Here is a 22,608-nt window from a genome sequence, read left to right as displayed (position 1 = left end):
CTAGATCCAGGCCTCCTGCAACTGTCCATCAACAAGCCTATAATCCAGAGGATGAGAATGGAAGGTCCTGCCCAGAAGGCAACAATCACAGAATATATCCTCACCCTGTTACCAGAACAATGCCAGGTTCGGGGATCCCAGAAACAACACCCTTTTCTAATCCCTTTGGGGTCATCACTGCTCAAAACAATCAGAACCTCCAAACTCTAGGTTCACTTGCCAGCTCAACCTCATACCCACTCCCAAACACAATTTCCTTTCCCCATCCAGCCTATGGTTCCTTCCCAGCTTCTCCTGGGTCAGGAGTCTCTTCTCCCTAGGGGCCCAAATCAGCCCAGCTGTCACCATCTCCCTCCCTCCCAATCCTCCTCCCATCTGGCTCCACCTCCTCCCCTAGCTGGAAGCACACACAAAGCCCAGGGTAACACTGAGAGCTCCTGGGCAGGGATAGGTGGGAAGGGGCACAGAGGGGGAGGAGAAGGCCACAAGGCAGCTTCCTTTGTAACAGACATTCACACCAGCACACCAGCTCCCTCCTCCCTCTTCTCTCTCCCTCTTCCCAAGCCACCCCCGCCCAAGGGGAGGGGGTGTGGAGAAGGGAGTGGAGAGAAGAAGGGAGTGCCTCACCCACTGAGGAGAGGGAAAATGGCTCCTGACCGCAGAAGCCAGCCCAGGGCACCCAGCTGCCAACATAGGACAGACAGGAAGTGGCAGGGAGGGGGGCGGGGTTGACAGAGGTAGCCGGGGAAAGACAGCCCTTATAGAAGATGCCAAATTATTACCTGGCCCAAGGTCCAAATGCCACCAATGTCTCTCTAACACTTACTCTGGGATGACACAGTTCACAAGAGGTCACCTAATTCCTCGGCAAGGAAACCAAGACAAATGTGAAGGGTAATACTACATCAGGACTATGTTACTCCCTCAATAACGATTACTTTTTCAAATCATCAGTACTAAGATTTAACAAAAGTTCAGTGGAGCTATGTTCAGAGCATACAGCCTTCTCCCCAAATTGAAGATACCCAAAAGAATTATCTTGAGGACTGGGAGCCCACAAGAAATCTCTAGGCTTGGTTTCATCACCTCCATTCATAAAAGTCCTTTCCAACATATGGAAATCACATCCACACCAAAAAGTAACAGTACCTAGATAATGATGGAAAATGATGTTTCCTTCAGTTCCACACATACTCTTAGCTCCTGACCCCAAGAACTATCCCTAAAATGCCTCTAGCTCTACCCTTCCTGGGCTACACAGATTTAGGGAACATGAGACATTATGCTGGACAAAGCACCATCAGCCTCCCCCTTCTCACTTAGCCCAGGATCAGGCCAGGCACAAGAAAGCCCCTCCCATTCCCTTGGGAATGGAACACCAGCCTGGATCTCACCAGAAAGAATCATAAGGGCTTCTTCCTAGTAATCCCCATGCCATCCTCCAATCAGATCTTCCTCTTCATCTCCATAAAAGCTAGAAGCAGAGACAAGGACAAACCCATGGAGGTAAAGAGGGACACCTTTCACTCACATACAACCTCTCAGAAAAATAATGTCCTGATATGGTAAGCAGCAAATTAGCTGAGATATAGAGGAAGATTTGGGAAAGGGGCAGGAATGGGTGTAGGAAATGGAAAAAACTGGGTCATGCTATAGCTTGGAGCTAGCATAGCTCCCAGTCAACAAGAGGGTAGGGGGACAACCCCAAATCAAGAGGTTAATGGGAGGCCAAGATGGGGAACCAACATTGGCTGGATACCACAACTAATTCTAATGCCCCTCACAGAAAGAATAATAGGAAAGTAAGCCTTCCCCTTACCACCACCACGACCACCCTGACTCCACCTCAGGTTAGGGCACAGAAATCTGCCACCCTACCCCTGACAGTGAGTGATGAGACAAGACTAAGTTCCTTATCCCAAGGCTCAGCATCAAGACTGATGGCTCTCTTAAATGGTCTCAGGTTGAAATGAAAAATTCCAAGTTAGAAAAAGTCAAATGTGAAAGCATTTCTCCCAGACCACCTCAACTTCCAACAGGAGCTAAGAGAGAAGGCAGAAGTGAAAGACATTTGATGAGAAACAAAAACAGGACCAGCAGGCTCCAGAATGATAAGTAGCAACAGAGAGGATTAAAATATGGCATATACAAAAAAAACAATTTAAAAAAAAAGCTAGCAACTAGGAAGAAAAAGGTCAAGGAAACAAATAGGAGACTTGGTGAGTTAGCTAAGGGGCTCTGAATAAGGAAAGAAGCCAGAGAGAGACATTCACTTGCAAGTATGACATCAACCATCATTTGAGGACATACAGGGCTACTCCAATCAGACGGGATGGTTACAACCATACGGGTTTGGCCAGTCCTCAGAGCCACCCCAAAACCTATCACAGTCCTTAACACACCTACACAAACCCATCACACCACCAACCCAAACCAAAGGCACACAGAGGCAGAAAGAAGCCTCCAGGAAAAGAAGCCAGAATTATGTCCACTCACCAGGGAAAGAGGGGGTGCTCTCCCTTCTTCCACCCAGCCTTACTAGGCTATTATATTACAATCTCCCTTAGCCCCCATCACTTCCCCACTCAAAAGGTTCCAGCAATCTGCCTGCCTAAAAGCGCTCTAGATCCGCTAAGGAGCGCGATTCAAACTTCACACAGTTGAAACTGCACAGAAAATCGGTAACTGATCAGAAGCTAAAAATAATCAGATAGAGAGTAACCAGTACTCTTTCCTTTCCACACTGCAGCAACCACAGGATCCAACTAGCATGGATGCCAGGCTGGGCTCCTCCAACAGAAATCCTAAACTCCCCTACCACCCCCAAATAGCCTCCAGGGGTTCGAACTACCTGGGATCCTCCTAGGACCCGCTCTAGGTAATGCTTGCCGGCCTAGAGAGCTCCCTCAAATAGGAACTGTAGAGCATTCCTGAAGACAGACCAGTGCAGCCAGCTTGCATCTGGGTCCGCGGTGCCCAGGAGGCACAAGGCTTCCACCCCCCTCCCACAAGAGCTCCGCAGAAGGGAACCACTCCCTTCGGATGCCCTCCACCTCCGGCTGTGCACAGAGCTGGGCAAGCAACACAACCCTTCCTCATATCAAGTCACTAGGGAGAGCCCAATACCTCCTTCCTGCCCTGGGCCCTTGGGAAAGATGTTACCTGGGTGGGGTGGGGGCAGACTGTTGTTCAAAAGTGCATCCATATCCTCCTCCTCACTGCCCGCTGAGCAGGGGGACGGGGAGCCCAGGCCCGACGCCATCCCCTTCCGCTCCCGGCCAGGGAATTGGCCCAGCTGCTCCTGCCTGCGGCCTGGGGCCCTCTACACTGGCCCGAGTCACTGTGCGGGGGAGGGGGGAGAGAAAGAGAACAGTCAGTGACGCGCACTGTCCCCCTCCCCCACACCNNNNGGCCACGTGTCCCGGGGGGCAATTGAGCAAAGGGCGAGGGGGCGGGCGCCAGGTATTGTGGGACACTAAGGCCGAGGTGGGGGTCGCGGGGAGCAAGACTCGGGCAGGGGTAAGGCGGGGGCTAGGAAGGAGGCCGGGCACCCTGCAGGGAAGGAAAAGGAAGGGTCCGCTCCTCCGAGCAAGGGACGGTCCACGGGTCAGAGGACGCCTGAAGACTGGACAGGTGAAGGAATGACCCTCGGGGCTTGCCGGGCTGTGAGGGGCGTCTCTCTGCGAACCCCACGCTCGCCTCACCCCAGAGCCGCAGCAGGTCGCCTGGGTCCGGCCCGGTGTCACTCCCGCTCCGGCTCCTCCTCGCAGCGGCCAAAGGGGGGAAAATGGCTCCGGCTCCGGCGTCGCCTCTTAAAGGGCCCGAAACACCGGCCGGGAAATCCCACCGCACAGGCCCCGCCCCCCCACGGACAGCCCATAATAACCTCAACCAACTCCAACCCCCCCTCCACTACCGCCACCCTCCTCCCTAGGTCTCCCGGGCAACCCCCGCCCCCTCGTCGCTCAGGCAACCATTGGCCACGCCCCCTTCGAGCGCGCGCGCGCGTGTCACCCGGGCAACCGCCCACCTCCTGGCCATCCCATAATACACACGGACACCCCACATACACACTCCCGGCGCCCCCCATTCCATACACATGTATGCTAGGGGGGATGCTACCATAATATTGCAGACCTTTGGCACCTAACCTCTCCACCCCTGACATCCCATAATAACCATCCTCTGCCAACTTCTTCACTCTTGGCCCTAATGCTAACATCCCATAATAATTCGTCACCCCTCCCAGCACTTGAGCCTCATATCCCATAATACTCATCCCATCCCCCACAGACATCCCATAATAACCACCCTTCATCCACCCCCAGTTTGATATCCCATAATAGTCAGAAACTCACCCCCCCCCTACACACACACACACACACACACACGCACACACACATACTACAACAACGGACACTCGGCCTCCTCCCACACACATCCAGTAATAATCAGTCTCCCACTTTCTGTACTTACATCCCATAATAACCACCCCCCTAGAACTGCCCTCTATTCCTGCAGGCTAGGGTCTAGATGCTCACAACACTACCCCCAGCTTTTCCTTCTAGCTCCATGGCCCATAATAACCACTCCTTCCCTATCAAAGAGATAACCCCTACAGTAGTCCTATAGTCATCCCACAGATGGACACCTAAATCTTCTTACCCCTAAACACTGGAAAAATATCCCATAATAATTTTACTCTATCATCCACACCCTGAAATCCCATAATTTCAAGGAGCCCATAGTCAACCAGACATATACTGTACTACATCCAGCACAACCCAGTGTTACATCCCATAATATTTTATCTCCACTCTAGCAGCCTTCCAGTCAGGCATCCCATAATATTCATATTCATACCTCCCCCATCTCCAGAAGCTGTCTGTTCCAACACCCAGAACAGACAGGGTGGGGCAGGCGACCCACACTGCCCTGTCCCTGCCCCCACTTGGACACACCTAATATTCCTTTCTGGGCCAAAGCAGTATCCTGGCCTAAAGTTTCTTGAAGTCCAAGATGCTAGGTTCCATCATTTCATCATTTCCAGACACTCAGGAGCTGAGACCTGGGGTACCACTCAATCCCACCAAAATCCAGGTATATTCCAGATGCTCTTAAATTTTGAGTAAGACCAACCAAATACCATGTTAACCAGATGAAACATTTGCATAAAGTTTAAATTATCCCAGAGCATCCCATAATAATTACAAACTTCCATCCAAAGACTATTTCTCAACATTCCAATAGTCTCTCCCCAGTAGTCCCACACCCTCCCTCAAGTCGGGAACCATTCATCAACACCTCCAGGCTACTCTTAGGATGGCTATCCCATCATGACCTTAACTGAGGATCCTGTTATATGCACATCAGGAGCTCAACCATGCTCTTCCTCTACTTGCCACTGCTCACGTTCATTTCAACACATGTTGACAGAGTACCTAGCAAAGCACAGAGCTGGGCACTGTGGAGAATGCAAAGAAAACACTGGTGCCTCCCTTCAGGAAGCATAAACAACCTAGAAAACTATGATGCATGATAGAATGTCTGATGACAAGGGAGAACTACTGAGTGTCATTTCCCAATGTCCTGTCACAGAGAATAAAAGAAATCCTAACTTGTCTCAGGAGAGATCACATCCCAGTAGGGTTCTTAGTAGTCCTTCTAGATGCTGGTAAGTATTCCAAAAGGATTTACAGGAATAAATGTCAGGTCAAAATAACCTCTGGTTTCCTACATTCTAAGGGATTTTTATTGGCAAGCCATGTTCATCAATCCAGTATTCCTAATACTGAAATATCATCATAACCTTCCTTCTTGACTCAGAAATATGCCACAATTGTTATCCTCATTCTTTTTCTTTTTTTTTTTTAAATTCTTTGTTGTTGCTACTCCTTCATTCTTTACTCGCTCTCTTTTTCTTTTTTTTTTGGGGGGGGGGGTGCTGACGATTTAGCTCAAGAGACTTCAACCACTGAGCCACATCCCCAGCCTTATTTTATATTTTATTTAGAGACAGGGTCTCACTGACTTGCTTAGCACCTCACTTTTGCTGAGGTTGGCTTTGAACTCTTGATCTTTCTGCCTCAGCCTCCTGAGTGCTGGGATTACAGTCATGTGCCACCACACCCAGCTACTACCCTCATTCTTGAACACCAAATTCTGCTCCCCCTCAATATCCCATATTTTTCAGTTTCCCATTTCATAACCTGAATTCTCATAATACCTCCAACTGCCCTCATCCTCATCCTGTTTTAGGCCCTCTTGTCCATCTTAAAACAACAAAAACTAAAACCTTAGTGGTGTAATGCTCACCATTTTCTCCTGCACATGTACTGGTCAACATTTCAGGAAGACTTCCTTACTCAGTTATACCAAGAGGAGGCCTTCCAACATATACCATCTCCAACCCTAAATGCACCTTTCTTCCAGCCACCCAGGAAATTGGCCCTAGAAAGTTAAAGGAACTCAATCTTAGAACTCTTTGGCCCGCAGAGGATCTGGCACCATCAGCCTGTCACCTTTCCCTCTTCCTAAGCCCCAGAGAATTAGGCCCAATGTTCCCACACCACCACCTTGCTGCCCTGACCCCCAAGTCAGAGACTGTCTCCCTCTATTCTCATCTACCTTTTTTATACAGTCTCAAGATCTATGGAAATAGGACAGGTTGAAAAGAAACTGAAATGTCCTTGTAGGAAGGCCCCTTCCTGATCAGAAGTAAATAGGAAGGACCACACAATCTCTGCATTGCACTGTTTGTCTCACTTCCCTAAAGAAAGGGACTGGCCAGATGACTCTCCCCTTTCTGGGATCCAAGGGACTAGCAAACTGGCAAAGAAAACTGAGTTCAAGAGAGTGAAGAAAGCTGGGAAACAACAGTCCCTTGCACCCAAGCAGGGTCCCAGTAATACTAACAAGTCTTCTCACTAGCTTCTGCCTGACTCTATGTAACCACCAGCATTGAAACTAGATTTTTCAGCATCAAAAACCTCAAGCCTGGCCAAAAGCTCCCATTGTCACCTTTGAAGTTCATGTTTTCTTTTTCCAATATTCACTTCATCTCCCTGGACCATCCTTTTGCTGTGTTCATTGTGGTATGCTAGCCATTTCCCCCATTCTGCAGGCTTCCATAGTCTCCCTCATTCAATTCTCTTGATATCAAAATTGGGCCCCATTCACCAGGTGCAGTGATGCACACCTGTAATCATAGCTACTTGGGAGGGAAGGTAGAGGCAGGAGGCTCAGTCTAGGCAACTTAGGGAGATCCTGACTCAAAAATAAAGAAGAGTTATGGATGTAGCTCAGTGGTAGAGTAGAACACCCCTGGGTTCAACCCCCAGTTCTGCCAAAAATAAAATAAAATAAAAAGATGGGGTCCCATTCACTTATCCAAACCTTCCCCTTGGTCATTCTGATGAAATTTGTGGTCCATGTCAGGGAGGTGGCAGCTGTTTTTAAGATAACATAATGTGGGTATACCTCTTTTCCAGGAAGTTTCTCCTTTCTACAGTTGCCAGATACTTGTAAGGCCTTCTTCTTCTATCCCCATTTCTCTAGGGAATTCAGCCTGTCTCTGGGCCTCAAATTCCCTTCTGAAGTATCCCCATTTGCCCCAGATCCTTCCATATATATATACACACATACATATATATATATATATATATATATATATATATATATATATATGTATGTATATGTATGAATATACATATACACACACCACATTATCACGGTAAATGATGAATATGAACCAGTCAGAGAGTTTATAAGTACTTAGTCACAGCCTTTTGACTGTGGCTCAAAATACTTATACCCTCTGTCCACCACACTCCCTCTGACTCTATCCCTGCAGTTCTACTCACACATTCACTTGCTTCTCCTACTTCCTGCCTCTCCCTGATAACACCACAAGGAAAAAGTTAAGTCCCTGCCTCTCTCCTTGAGCTCTAGAGAGGGTCAAGATGTATGTTTGTGTGTTGCTTTTGTGGTCTTTATGCTTCTGTGCCTCCTGCTCCTTACTCTGGCCCCATGCTACCCTCCCAGACAAATTATAAATAAACCATTAGAGCCACTAGCATGATTGGCCCATGGAGACTAAGGGTGGCATAATCTTCTAATTAAGGCACCCAGGGGGGCAACCTCTCTATCCAGTTACCTTAGAGTTCTGTTTCCATCCCATGGTACTGATGAACTTAGACTAACACTCGGTGGGAGGGGGTTGTCCTGGAGTTTTCAACATGCACTCTATAATGCCTCTTCTTACACCTCTGTTCTCTGTAAACCTGAAAAACTGCTCATCGGGTCCAAGGGGCCACAGTGTTCTGCTCTGTCAGGAAAGACAATTTGGGAAAACAACAGAGGGAAGAAAGGCCATAGTGACAATGCACTGTGATGGCTAGACATGATGCAGACCATTCAGGGCATAAGGAATGACTTTTGTCTGTCAGGAGCCAAGCCAGCATCTGTTCTTTGGGTGTGACTGCATTCCAGTGCTGGACCCCTCTTCTGCGAGCTATGGTCCCAAGGTTCAAACCCAGGAAGAGGAAGATGGAATAGAGTAGCTGAGTACTGTGGTCACCAGAAACACTACTCTTTGGTGTGCACCCAGCCAGGACCTGGGAGTTCTCACTTCTGACCCTGGACTTGGTATTCCTGTAGCTCACAAACTGGGGGAAGAACTCAGGTGTCCAGGGTTCAGATTTGGCTAGGTGCAGCTCGCCCCAGGGGCCCCTTCAATCAGCTGTCACCAAAGAAACTTCTCCAGCCAGTTACTCCTGCCAGGCCTCAGGTCTGGCTCAAGGGCTCACCCCACCCTCCCTGCTCCTTCCCTCCCTCTTCCTTCCTTTCCTTTACCATCCCCCCTCCCAAGAGCTTTACCTACCTAGGACAGCCCCACCCAGCTGTGCTGGGCACATCCCATAATAATCCTCCTCAGTAGCCCCCTACCCCCTCAAAAAAAAGAGAGGCGGCCATCCCATAATAGCCACCCACAAGAGACATTCCGCGGTGACCGCCCCCTCCCTGCAGAGCTGCTGGGAGCAGCCATCCCATAATAGTTGGCCGCCTGTTTTACTGGTTACGGCTGTGGAGGGAGCTGGAGAGGAAATGGAGGGGAGGGGGGAGGGGAAGAGGATGAAGGGCCCCCACTTTGTAGGAGAGAGGGAGAGGAGAAAGAGTGGCATAAGGGGTTAGGAAGCAAAAGATGACGTTGTGCAGGTGGGAGTTGGAAGTCACTGACCATCACGACCCTGCTATGAGTCTCTATTCCATTCCTCAGGGGCTACCTTTTTTCCTCCGCACTCTGGAGGGAGGTGGCTGCTAGTTAGAGAAGATGCCTAGGATGGGTTGAGGTGCCCAAAGTGTGTGTGTAGGGAGATGGATTTCAGGTGTTCCTCATGGGCTTTTGGAGGTAGGAGGCTGACCTTAAGATGGTGAGAGACTAAGGGGTAAGGGGGGCTGGAGAAGAGCTCCTCAAGCCCTCCCCATTCTGCACCACCATCCCATAATAATCCCCCCAGCCCCACTCCCCCTCCCACACACGACATCCCATAATATCTTCTGGAGAAGCAGTCCCCGCAGTAGGTACAAAGAGCTATCCCATAATAAGCTCCCCCACCCCCATTCACCACCCCCCAACTGCCCCCTCAGTCACATGCAGCCGGTGCCATCCCCCGCTGCTCCCCCCTCTGGCCACCGAAGGCCTTGCCAGCCCATAATACTCTTGCCTCTGGTCGCAGGAGGCCTCCAGCCCATAATACTCCTTTCCACCACCAACCCCCCCTTCCCGCCCCGCACCCCTTCCTCCCGCCTCCAGTTGGAGCCGGGCCTCACCAGCCCATAATATTCCCCAGTCTCCTAAGGCTGTTCCAGCCCATAATACTCTCCCTGTCTCCTAAGGCCTCTGCATCCCATAATACTGCCAGACGCCTGACCTGTGGGCCAAACCCCAGCCCGTTCCACATATCGAGGCTGTGTCAGCGCCGCCGGTCTCCCTCCCTGTCCCTCCTCCCTCCCTCGGTCGGCGCTTTCCCTCCCAGGCTGTCTCCCGCCCTCCTGCCCTGGGCCCCTCTCCTGGCCCCACCCTGTGCCTGCCTGGCCCTCCAGCCTCCTCACTCGCCCTTTCTCCAAATCCTGGGTCTTCGTCCTATCCCCCTCCTCTTCCTTTCATGCGCTTCTCCACCTATTCCTTAGTTTGTGGGGTGGACATCAGCCTCATGGGGAGAGAGTGCCCCCAGAGGGCAATGGACCAGTCACTGCCCCTGAAGACTGCCTGCTTGACCCAGCACCATGGAAACGTGCCCAGCCTGCCTCCTCTCCAGTTCCCTTGGCCCTAGCTCTGATTGCTGGCAGGGCTCTGTCTGGTGACGATTCACCTGGAACCCTTGCTGCTTCCAGAAGCAAGGGCATCACAAGCAGCATCTGAGCTCCATACTCTTATTTGAAAGACAGCTCCCATTTATGAAGCTTCTAAAATGCCTTTCAAAGGTCCTTCATCTCATTGACCCTCACCACCACCCAAAAAGCAGATATTATGAGCTCCATTGAACAGAGGCTCAGAGAGGTTAATTGACCAAAGATACATTGCCAAGAAATGACAAAGCTGAAATCAGTATCCAGGTTTGTTTGATTCCAAGGTTCTGAGAGTCTTTGGTTTTCCCCAAACCTAGTGTGAGAAACTTCACTTTCCAGTTCTTTCAGGTCCTCTGATGAGAATTACCTCCAGCCTCTCTTTGTCTCCAGGGCCTCCTGAAAGAATAGAGAAGGAATGTCTGGTGTGAGATTTACCTTCCCTTCCCCATTTCTTACTTGGGATCCCAGAAGGCAAGCAAGATCATAAGGATTCTCCTTAAGATGGTCAAGACCAAGAATGTAGCATCTCTGCCTTCCTGTAGAATCCTTACCTCTGTCCTGATTCTCCTGACTTTGTTGTATTGCCAGACCATTGATTGATACTCTCCCCCAACTAGAATCACCATGCGAAGGCATCATCCTATAGAGGAGGTTTTGAGAACCAAGGGATGGTATCCTTCTCCGTTGAGTTGATGAACAATTAACAGTGCTGCTGTATGCCAGACCAGGTGGCTTATTCCTATAATATCAGCAGCTCCAGAGACTGAGACAGGAGCATCGAAAGTTCAAAGCCAGTCTCAGCAATTTAGTGAGACTAAGCAACTTAGAGAGACACTGTCTCAAAATAAGAATAAAAATGGACTGGAGATGTTGCTCAGTAGTTAAGTGCCTCTGGGTTCAATCTCCAGTCCCCCCCTCCCCCCCAAAAAAAAGTGCTGCTTTTTTTAATCCCAGGCCTGGGGAGGGAGTCATACCCACCGCATTAAGTCTAAACTGTCCTGACTGTGTGTGTCACGGACAGGCTATTCCTTCCCAGGTCCTCGATATGGTGTGTTTAGGACCTAACACAATTGATACCGTGGGTGAGCCTGGTTCTTAGACCTTACCCAGTTGCACTGTGTCCTGGGGATACTGAGGATTGTGTAAAGGGAAGGGCAGTGTGCACAGGGAACATGGAGGAAGATCAGGGCAAAGATGACACCACAGATTCGAGGTGAGAAAAACAATTGAGAGAGATGACTTTTATCAGGTGAAGAGAGGCAAGGATACCAAGGATGCATGTAATAGAGCCAGGGTTGGAGAGGAAAGGGGAACAGGATGTGCTGCAAGGAGTAGGAGTTTAGGAGCCAAATAGAGAGTCAGCCATTTCCAGATTGTGTAACCTTAAGACTTCAAATTCTCCCCAGTGTTTTGTTGTTTCATCTGTACAGTAGGGATAATCATCATCCTGACAATGGAATGCATTTCAATTCATTGTACACAAATGGAGTGCAACATTTCAATTCTCTGGTTGTACACGGTATAGAGACGCACCATTCATGCAATCATACATGTACCTAGGATAATAATGTCCATCTCATTCCACCATCTTTCCTATCTTCATAACCTCTCCCCACCCTTCCCTTTGCCCAATCCAAAGTTCCTCCACTCCTCCTATCCCCGTATTATAGATCAGCATCCACCAATCAGATAAAACATTCAGCCTTTAGTTTTCTGGGATTGGCTTACTTCGCTTAGCATAATATAAATTTTTGGAGACAAGTTCTCACGATGTCATTATGTTGCTCAGGCTGGCTCCAAACTCCTGGATTCAAGTGGTCCTCCTTCTGCCTCAGCCTCTGAAGCCACTGGGATTACAGGCATGTGCCACAGCACCTGGCTGGCCATGAGAATATTTTAAAAACCTGTAACACTCTTGCTTTTTCTCTTCCTCCTCTTTGGATTTTTCTAGACCTTAAATGGGACAGCCCCAAAGCATGGGTGTGTGCTCTAGATTTCCCACATCTTGACTCCATCTTATTACTTACAAAATAATTGGGAATCCTGTGAAAGTGCCAGTGGCTACAAGTTTTTTGGTTTTGTTTTGTTCCCCTTTGGTATCAGGGATTGAATCAGGGGTGCTTAAACACTGAGCCATATCCCTAGCCTTTTTTATTTTTTATTTTGAGAAGGATCTTGCTAAGTTGCTGAGGCTGGCCGTGAATTGGGGATTCTTCTACTTCTCAATCTCCTGAGTTGCTGGTATTACAGGCAAGTGCCACCATGCCTAGCTACAAGTTTTCTTAAACTTCCACAGCCTGTTAATGTGTTAGGTTCTATTCATTCCCCTCTGTCTGCAATAGCTCCTTAATCTATTCTTCTGTGTTCTCATGGTAGAAACCCTTTGGATGGGCCTTTAACAGTCCGCCAGGACTTTAACACCAGACATGTCACACTGCAAACAACCCATTTCCATCTGGAAGTGATAGCCTGGTGAGAATTCTTCCACAAACCATAACCACACTTCTTCCCAACTATTGTAGTAGGTCCCAAATCGCTCTTTTCCTTGGATTCTCCTTCACTTCATTTCCCTATAGGCTATCTTACACAATATGTCCATGTGAGCCAAACCTGAGAACCTTCAGGGTTCTAAATAAATTGCCAACACTTTGCCCTGTATTCCTGCATCTTCTATCTTGCATTATAGTTATTGTTCTGTATTCCCCACTAAGTAGTAAAATACTTCACAACAAGATCTGACTGTTCATCCATTCAACAAATATTTATTGAGCACTTCTCCTGTGCCAGGCCCTATTTTAGATGTTAGTGAATATATAAGAGAACCAAAGCCTGCCCCCATGGAGCTTACATTCTATCTAGGAAGGAGACATCCAATAAACATAAAAATTAGGAAAAATAAATAAGCAGATTATATATGTGTTTTAATTACTTTAGAATTCACTCATGTACCTGCATATAAAAGTACTCAAGTATTTTTAAAATTTTTATTTGTTCATTCATTTAGTTGTGTATTACAAGGAACCAAACTCAGGGCCTTGTGAATGTTAAGTATGCCCTCTTCCCTTTCAAATTATTATTGTTTTTGGGGGGAGGGTATCAGGGATAGAGCCCAGGGGCACTTAACCACAGAGCCACATCCCACCCTTTAAAAAAATATTTTATTTAGAGACAGGGTCTCACTAAGTTGCTTAGGGCCTCACTAAGTTGCTGAGGCTAGCTTTGAACTTGTGATCCTCCTGCCTCAGCCTCCTAGCCACTGGAATTACAGGTGCGCACCACTGCACCTCGCCCCTTCATTTTATTTTTTTAAATTGTGTTCAGTTCAGTTTGTGTTAAAGTTCTCAGAGTTGGACTAAGAGATTTGGTGAGGCTTGTGCCTTCAGATCAGGACAGGCACAAACAGGTCTGGAATTCTGAAGGTGAAGCCAGATGGGGTGGATGCTAACAAACAAGCCTTAAGAGCAACTGGGTAAGGAGCTGGTCCTGGGCTCTAACCTCTACCCAGATGAAGGCTGGGACTTCAAGGCTATCTTGAGAAATCTGGGTCAGTTACCTGGTTTGGCCACCAGAGGTCATTTTACCCCTGTAAATCACCAACTGGAGAGCTCACATAAAGACACACAAAAGACTGACTCTGAACTCGAAACACAGATACAGGAAAACCCTAACACTGTCTCACACACACTCCCCCCCACACACACACACACACATACAGAGAGAGGGAGAGAAAAATACAGTACTGAGACATAGGGATGGAAATGCATACTGGACACACATAGCAACAACTCTTACTGCCAAGGTCTAAAGATGTCAAGGTGCTAACTCTGCAGCCCTCCCAGCCCCCTACTTGGATCAAGACGGAAGGAAACCATTTAGTTTGCTAAGAACAGTCGGGCTATTCCTGTCCTCTCATCTCACTCTTACTTCCCTGTATACTCTTCTCTCCTGGCTATGGCACAGTTCCTTTCTAACCACTAGAGACGTGTCACCCTCTCCTCCGGAGTGTGTGTGTGTGTCTGATTCCACCCCTGACCCCCCAAGGCTGCTGCCCTTATAAGCCCAAGGTGGTATTCCATTTGGTGTACAAACTCCTGCCTGCCTCCAGGAAGCCCCAAGCCTTAAGCACTATTATTAGCAATTAATTTGTTGAGCACCACACTCCTTACAGTCATAAAAACAAAACAAAACAAACAAACAAAAAACTATTATATAATGCCCTGGGAAGATGGTAATGTGAACTCTAATACCTTAGTACAAGTATGGTTCTCAAAGTGTGATCCAGGGACCAGTTCTTTGAGGAAGTCCATGAAGTCAAAATTATCTTCATAATACTACTAAGATATTATTTATGTTTTTCACTCTCTTCACCAGTATACAATGTAGTTTTCCAGAGGCTTCAAGAAATGTGATGACATTACCACTCTCACGGCTAATAGATTGTGTGCTTGTGTATTTCTGTTTTAAAAACTTATTAGCTTTAATTCCCATTACAGTAAATATTAAAACAACAAAGAATAAGCAAAAGCTCTTGGGGTCCTCAATTTCTATGAGTGTAAAGGGATCTGAGACCAAGAAGTTTGAGAACCAATGCTTTAATACAAAGACTGTTCTCCTTTCTTTTGACAAAGCAGGAAGACAGAGATGATATTAAGGACCTAGAAAGGAGGAGGCCCTAAAAACAATGGCAGGAGAAGCGATGACCTAGACAAGGGACAAAAACTAGGATTTTGGGGAGGGGGGCAGTGTGTATCACAATTTAATTCACAGTTTTGCCTGCCCCTACCATCCCATGTTGGGTGTCCTAGCTGAAACCATTAGAAATCAATAATAAGGAACCCAGTTCTCTCCATATCAAATAAACACTTGTACGCTTCCTGCTAAGTAGCAGGAGGCCAGGTGGAAGTGAGAATGGTGGTGTCCATGGCCCTGAGATCAGCACAGAACTCAACAGATGGCACCAGCTTCTCAGTAGCTTGATCTACCAAGGTTTGGGGCTCTTCAGCTCTTGGCCCTGTGGTCCTGTGGCAAAATCCAGGGTATCCACTTTTCTTTCCATCTTAGCTCTTAGCTGTGGTCAGGTTCATTGCATCACTTCCCACCGATTGGAGAAAGAGTCCTTTGCCTACTACCACCAACTTAAAGAAGCCATGGCTAGTAACAATCTTTCTTTCCTGTGACCTTGTTTCCACACTTTGTTCTCATCTGCATTCAAGAACTGAAGTTCCACTCTGAAATCCAAGCGCTCAGTGCACCTCCCTCATGGACATGGATCCAGAAGCCTATGAGAGAGGTACCAGACTGCACTATTGCGCGATATGCGTTCAGAGGGTGGAATCCTGGGGACACTCGGTGAAGGGCATTCTGGGTTTAGGTGGCTGGAGTAGCTCCTGACTGGTGGCATCCACTCCAGTGGTGTGGATGGCCTCTGAGGATCTTTCTGCACTCGCTCCTCTATCCCCATTGGTGGCCAAGGTCCGGGCCTGGAGTGGAGTACCCAGGCCACGCAGGGTGTTACGGAAACCCTCGGCGCTGAAGTAGTACACCAGCGGGTCCAGCACGCAGTTGGCTCCGGCCAGCAGAACCATTACCATCAACACCCCGCGCACTTGATCGCGGGCCTCCTGGCTGGCCACCACCAGGTTGCCCCGCAGCAGCCCATAGACAGCCAGAGTGGAGTTGTAGGGCACGAAGCACAGCAGGAAGATGACGAGGTTGGCCAGCAGAAGGCGCACGGTTTTCCGCCTCCGTTGGCTCTGCGTGGCGTCCGGCCGCGCTAGAGTCCAAAAGACCCGCCCAGATGAATAGAGGACGGCTGCCAGGGGCAACAGAAAGCCCAGGGCCTCGGCCAGCAGCACAAGGGGCAGCAGCCGGCCCTTCCATAGCTCATCACTGAAGCTTTCGAAGCACAGACGTACCTCGATGCCCCGGTAGCTGCAAGGCGAGGGCCTGTGCACGCGGGCGGCGGGCACAGCAAACACCAAGATGAGTGCCCACACACCCAGACAGAGCCGCCTCGCCACGCGGGACCGCCGCATATGACGTAGACGCAGGGGGTGCACGATGGCGGCATAGCGGTCCAAGTTGATGAGCATCAAGAAGATGCAGCTGCCATACATGTTCATCTGGAAGATAGCGCCCGACGTCTGACACAGGAGGTCGGGGAAGGGCCAGTAGTGCAGTGCGTAGTAGGAGATGCGCACGGGCAGTGAGAGGGTGAAAAGCAAGTCGCTGGCTGCCAGATTGCACATGTACACACTCACCACCGAGTGTACGCGCAGAACGCGCAAGAAGATCCAGAGGGCCAGCGCATTAAGGGGGAGCCCGGCCGCCAGCACCAAGCTGTAGACCACCATGTGCAGGCGATGGGTGGCCCTATAGTCAGGGCACGGAGGAATAGAGCTGTTGGTAGAAGAGGCGTTGGCAGAGCAGTTGGCCAACAGGGAGGAGTTGGTCAACATCGTGAAAAAGTGGGAGGGGGAGCTAGGCTGGATACATCATGAGACACATCAAGATCCAGGCATCCCTTTTACCTCCAGGGTGGCAGCCTGGAGGTTGTACAGGGACCTGGAGGCTGTGCAGAGACCGACCAAAAGCAAGGAGAAGCAGGTCATGGAAATATGTGCTATGGCTGCAGGGTCCGATGGCTGTAAAGGATTGGAAGCTTTTAGTCACAGCCTCATCAGCAATGGAGACCTGGAATGGAGAGGCAAATCAAAAATCAAAGTTATGCAGGGACAGGGCAGCAGACACAAATGTTTAGCTATTTAAACTGGCTGGCCTCATGACTTTTCTCAGCCTCATCTTGCACCTCTTTGCACCCAGTCCAAAATAGCATCTATACCAGGACTGTACTGTACAGTATTAAATGCCCTCTTTCTGGAGTCAGGGACTCCAGACTGTCTGGTTTGTTTTGTTGTTCTTTGGGTGGTGCTGGGGATTCAACCCAGGTAGGCAAGTACTCTACTTTGAGCTACATCCCTAGCCCCAGAGTAAACGTTTAGGTTTAAATCATGGCTTTGCCACCTTGTGACCTCAGAAAAGTTAACCTCTCTAAACTTCATCTTATTTAACCTTGAATGGGGGTGGCATAGCATGTTAAAAGTGATCTTTACTAGACAGGTGTGGAGGCACAGGCCTGTAATCCAGAGACTCCAGAGGCCAAGGCAGGACCATCAAAAGTTCAAGACCAGCCTTAGAAATTTAGCAAGGCCCTAAACAACTTAGCGAGACCCTGTCTCAAAATAAAAATAAAAAGGCCTGGGGATTTAGCCCAGTGGCAAATCAAACCTGGTTTCAATTCCCAGTATTTAAAAAAAAAAAAAAAAAAAAAAAAAGCTCATGAAGGNTTTTTTTTTTTTTTTTTTTTTTTTTAAATACTGGGAATTGAAACCAGGTTTGATTTGCCACTGGGCTAAATCCCCAGGCCTTTTTATTTTTATTTTGAGACAGGGTCTCGCTAAGTTGTTTAGAGATTAAATAAAATCATGTACATAAAATGCTTAGGTTGCTGTTGTCTTAAAAGAACTCTCCCTACCTCAAATGCTTACTAAGTCTTTAAAAGATTCCAGGCATGTTCAGGGTAGTGAGCAAAACATAGGCCTTCCCCCCGCCTCCCACCTACTTTACATTCCACTGGAAGGAGGCAGATAACAAAGAAGTCCACTTAAATAGGTCCATCATGTGGGAGAAATAGTATGAAGCACCTCTCCAGGCCAGGTGCTAGGCTGGCTCCCCATTATCTAAAGTTCAGACTCCCAAGTCCTGTACAAAATCCCAGCCTCACTCATCACATCCACCCTTCTGATATTTGATGTCAGAGCAATATGGGTTCATCCTGATTGACTTCCCTAATGCTGTTTCTTCATCTGTAAAATGGAAATAAGAATGTATTGGTACCTTATAGGCCAATTGCCCAGCTGCTTTGGGCAGAGGCATGTTAAGAGTACCTTGGGGGACTGGGGATGTGGCTCAAGCGGTAGCGCGCTCACCTGGCATGCGTGCGGCCCGGGTTCGATCCTCAGCACCACATACAAACAAAGATGTTGTGTCCGCCGGAACTGAAAAATAAATATTAAAAAATTCTCTCTCTCTCTCTTTAAAAAAAAAAAAAAAGAGTACCTTGGGCTTTTTCTGGGTGTTCCCCCTTGAGGGTCTACCAAAAGAGCTTCCAAGAGGAAGTTAGCTCTGTGATAGGGAACACAGTGGTTTGATAGTGAAGACACATAAGGGACCCAGAGAGGGTGAAGGTAAGGAGTAGTACGGTTTCAGCTGCCATTAAAGAGCAGGCTGCAGCAACTTCAGTCCTCAGGCAAAGTTGGCTGATCAAGGACGCAGCCAAGAGGTAGACAAGCCAAAGAATAGGATGTGATCTGAGTGTCCCAACTTCCTCAACTCCCTAAGGCCAATTAGTTTTTTTTTTTGTTTGTTTGTTTGTTTGTTTGAGACAGAATCTCACTATGCTGTCCAGACTGGCCTCAAGTTGCTGGACTCGAGTGATCCTCTTGCCTCAACCTCCTGAATAACTGGAACTACAGGGTACGGGAGGGAATATGCCAGTAGGCCCAGCTCTATGTACTGGGCAGTGGAACCCAGGGCCTCATGCCTAACAAGCAAGCACTCTATCTTCACCTCTGAGCTGAGAGATAGGGTCTCACTAAGTTGTTGGGGCTGGTCTTGAACTTGTGATCTTGGCTCAGGTTCCAGAGTAGCTAGGATTATAGGCATACATCATGGCACCTAGCTCCTCAGACCTTTTTAAAACTTTTTGTTTTGAGACAGGATCTTGGTAAATTATCCAGATTGGCCTTAAATTTACAATCCTGCCTCCGTTTCCCAAGTAGCTGGGATTATAGCATGCACCACCACACCCAGCTTCTAACATCATTGTTAAGTGTACTATTCCATGTCATGAAGTACATTTAAAATGATACATAATCCTCACCAATAATGATTACCAGAAATAGAATTTTTTTCATCATCTCAAACAACAACTCTATAGCCGTTAAGCAATACTGTTGGCCACATCTTAGGGAGAGAAGTTGTCTCAGACCTTGAGCAAGTATCCCAAGACATGAATGAAGCTGGTTCCATCCAAAAGAAGCAGTTTAATTTTGCCTATTGCACTGAGGACGTGGCTCAGTGTGTATGTGGCTTAGCATGCTGAAGGTCCCCCTATAGTCCCTAGCACTACAAAATAGATAAACTCTTGCAGAAAATTAAATTGTAAACCTGAAAATACCAGATTATTTATTTATTCTCTCACCAATCATCACCACTAGTAGCTTGAGACTAGCAAGAGATGTTGAGGAACAGTTTAAGGAAATAAACATTTCTCCTGTAAAGTGCCAATTTGACAATGAGAATACAGTTAGCCCTCCATAACCACAGGTTTCACATCCATGGATTCAACCAATTGCAAGTAATCCCAGCTACTCAGGAGACTGAGGCAGGAGGATCACAAATTTGAAGCCAGACTCAGCACCTTAGCAAGACCCTGTCTTAAATTAAAAAAAAAAAAATTAAAAGGAGTGGGGGGTTCAGTGGTAAAGTATCCCTGAGTTCAAATCCCAAGCACCACAAAAAATAAATTTAAAAAATTATACTAAATATATACAACCTTTTTCTTGTTGTTATCCCCCAAACAATATAGTGTAACTTGTTTACATAGCTTTTATATTGTATTAGGCATTATAAATAATCTAGAGATGATTTAAAGTATATAAGATAATATGTCTAGATTATTTGAAAATATTATACCATTTTACTTAAGGGCCTTGTGCATCCATAGGTTAGGGTATCCAAGGGGGATTCCTGAAACCAATCTCTCAGGGATGCCAAGGGATGACTATAATACCAAATGGGACTTAAAATGCTGAAAAGCAAATAAAATCAGACTTGTTTCTGGGTAGACATCCCCACTTTCACCCATGTTCCTTTGTTTTCAGACCTCTGCCTTTGTATTGTTTCCTCTCATTCTCCAACTGGCAAATTGGGTCATTTCTCAGGACCTGGTGATCTGCCTCCCCCACAGGGAAGATGTTGTCCCTTCAGCCTTGTGCTTTCCAGGGTGGAGGGAGGCACAGGTCTATCAGCTATTCCCATGTGTATAGTAATTATTCTTTTTTTTTTTTTTTGAGAGAGAGAATTTTAATATTTATTTTTTAGTTTTTGGCGGATACAACATCTTTGTTTGTATGTGGTGCTGAGGATCGAACCCAGGCCACGCGCATGCCAGGCGAGCGCTCTACCACTTGAGCCACATCCCCAGCCCTGTAATTAATTATTCTTAATCAGCCTCTCCCATTAGACTGTGAGCTCCTTGAGGGAGGGACTGTGGACTATGGCTTATTCATCTTTGTATCCCCAGCACCTACCTCAACAAATGTAGACTGAAAAATAATAGTAACCATATTCCAGGGTATGTTTCATACTTAATTTCTAACCCTTCCAACCATCCTTCGAGGTAGGTGTTTGTCCTCATTTTTTTTTTTTTAAAGAGAGAGAGAGAGAATTTTTTTTAATATTTATTTTTTAGTTTTTCAGCGGGCACAACATCTTTGTTTGTATGTGGTGCTGAGGACCGCCGCACGCATGCCAGGCGAGCGCTCTACCACTTGAGCCACATCCCCAGCCCTGTCCTCATTTTTATAGGAAAGGAAACAGAAGCCCAAGAGCTGATCACCAAGGAATGAGTTGAGGATAAAACCCAGGACTGCCCAGTTCCAAAGTCCAAGATATACTGTGTTGCTTCCAACCAGAATGGATGATTCAATAAGTGGATAGATGCTGGATAGAGCACCTAGTCTTCTATAGTTAACTATATGAAATCTGTGCTCAGGGGTAACTTATTTTACTTCATCATTTGTCCAATTGATATACATTTTAATAACCAAATTCCTACTGGCGTTGTGGTTCAGTGTGGAGTGCTTTAGCCTGTGCAAGGACCTGGGTTCAATCCCCTGTACTGAAAAAACAAAACACCACTTCCTTCTTATTTCCAACTTCAAACATTGGTAACAAACTCATCTTTCTTTACACAAACACGCATATGTGCCTCCTTATAATTTCCCATAAGTACTTAAATATTTGAGCTGGACACAGTGGTACATGCCTGTAGTTCCAACTACTCAGGTGGCTGAGAAGGATTGCTTAAGCTCAGGAGTTCCAAGCTAGCCTGGGCAACATTGTAGCTCCCCTTCTCAGAAAATTAAAAAAAAAAAAAAGTACTTAAACAGTTAAGCTGGGCACAGTGGCTCATGCCTGTAACCTCAGCAGCTGGGAGGATGAGGCAGAAGAATCCCAAGTCCAAAGCCAGCCTCAGCAAATTAGTGAGTCCTTAAGCAACTTAGCAAGACCCTGTCTCTAAATAAAATATGAAAAAGGGATGTGGATGTGGCTCAGTGAATTTAGTCCCTGTTAGCAAAAAAAGAGAAAAAAAAAAAAAAAGAGGGCTGGGGATGTGGCTCAAGTGGTAGAGCGCTCGCCTGGCATGCGTGCGGCGGTCCTCAGCACCACATACAAAAAAAAAAAAAAAGAGAGAGAGAAAGTACTCAAACACTTAATTTGCTGCTTTGATCCCCTCAGTTGTTTTATGCACATTGGTTCATGTTGATGGTAAGGCCCTGGGGTGGGGACCACACCCTGCAGATGTACACTTCAATCCTTGCACTTCGCAGACCTGAGTGACACTTATTGGCTGCCTGGCAGGAAATCTACTCCCCACTCAACATGTTAGCCCACTCATAATCCTGTTATAACATCTCTTGTGTCAAAATCCAATCACCGGCTGGGCATGGTGGCACACACCTGTAATATCAGCTACTTGGGTGGCTGAGGCAGGAGGATCACAAGTTCAAGGTCAACCTTAGCAATTTAGTGATACCCTGTCTCAATAAAAAATAAAAAGGACTGGGGGTGTAGTTCAATTAAGAGCACCCCTGTTTCAATCCATTGCACTGGAGGAAAAAAAAAAAAAAAAAACCCAGGCACCTAACCACTTCTTTTCACATTCCTATCTGGTTCCGCATGTATAACCGACTTAGTATGAAACTATGTCTTTTAAAAGGACTGTTTGGAAACATCTCATATTAAGATTTCAATAATAGTTTATTCTATAATTCAATAAATCAATAAAGTTACACTTTATTGATTGATTGATTGATGCTGGGGATTGAACCAGGGCCTCTGAGTGATAGGCAAGGGCTCTACCACTGAACTACATCCACAGCCCATGCTTTATCATTCTTTTTTTTTTTTTTT

At 47.2% G+C, this 22,608-nt stretch overlaps 2 protein-coding genes across 16 annotated transcripts in view; both read right to left on the bottom strand.

Annotated features, from left to right (window-relative positions):
* The window catches only part of Chd4 (chromodomain helicase DNA binding protein 4), a 30,081-nt gene extending 26,218 nt beyond the window's left edge, over positions 1-3,863 (bottom strand). For all 12 annotated transcript variants that reach the window (XM_015500704.2, XM_015500705.2, XM_015500706.2 and 9 more), the window contains exons 1-2: positions 3,705-3,863; positions 3,163-3,340 (exon numbers count right to left, since the gene is read on the bottom strand). In XM_015500704.2, the coding sequence (XP_015356190.1) occupies positions 3,163-3,262 (100 nt within the window). In that variant the 5' untranslated portion in view covers positions 3,263-3,340; positions 3,705-3,863. The remainder of the gene's footprint in view (positions 1-3,162; positions 3,341-3,704) is intronic.
* An 11,714-nt stretch (positions 3,864-15,577) lies between these two features.
* Positions 15,578-22,608, bottom strand: part of Lpar5 (lysophosphatidic acid receptor 5) — a 13,099-nt gene continuing 6,068 nt past the window's right edge. For 3 of the 4 annotated variants that reach the window (XM_048787640.1, XM_048787641.1, XM_048787639.1), the window contains exon 2: positions 15,578-17,043. In XM_048787640.1, coding sequence (XP_048643597.1) covers positions 15,672-16,808 — 1,137 coding nt within the window. In that variant the 5' untranslated portion in view covers positions 16,809-17,043 and the 3' untranslated portion in view covers positions 15,578-15,671. Of the gene's footprint in view, positions 17,044-18,338; positions 18,405-22,608 lie in introns of those variants that run through there. The other variant, XM_048787642.1, reaches the window with a different exon arrangement.

The sequence above is a fragment of the Marmota marmota genome, unplaced genomic scaffold (assembly GCF_001458135.2).
Source record: "Marmota marmota marmota unplaced genomic scaffold, marMar, whole genome shotgun sequence".
NCBI classification, from domain to species: Eukaryota; Metazoa; Chordata; class Mammalia; order Rodentia; family Sciuridae; genus Marmota; species Marmota marmota.
The sequence above is the reverse complement of the archived record's forward strand: the minus strand, read 5'-3'. Positions and strand labels throughout refer to the sequence as shown.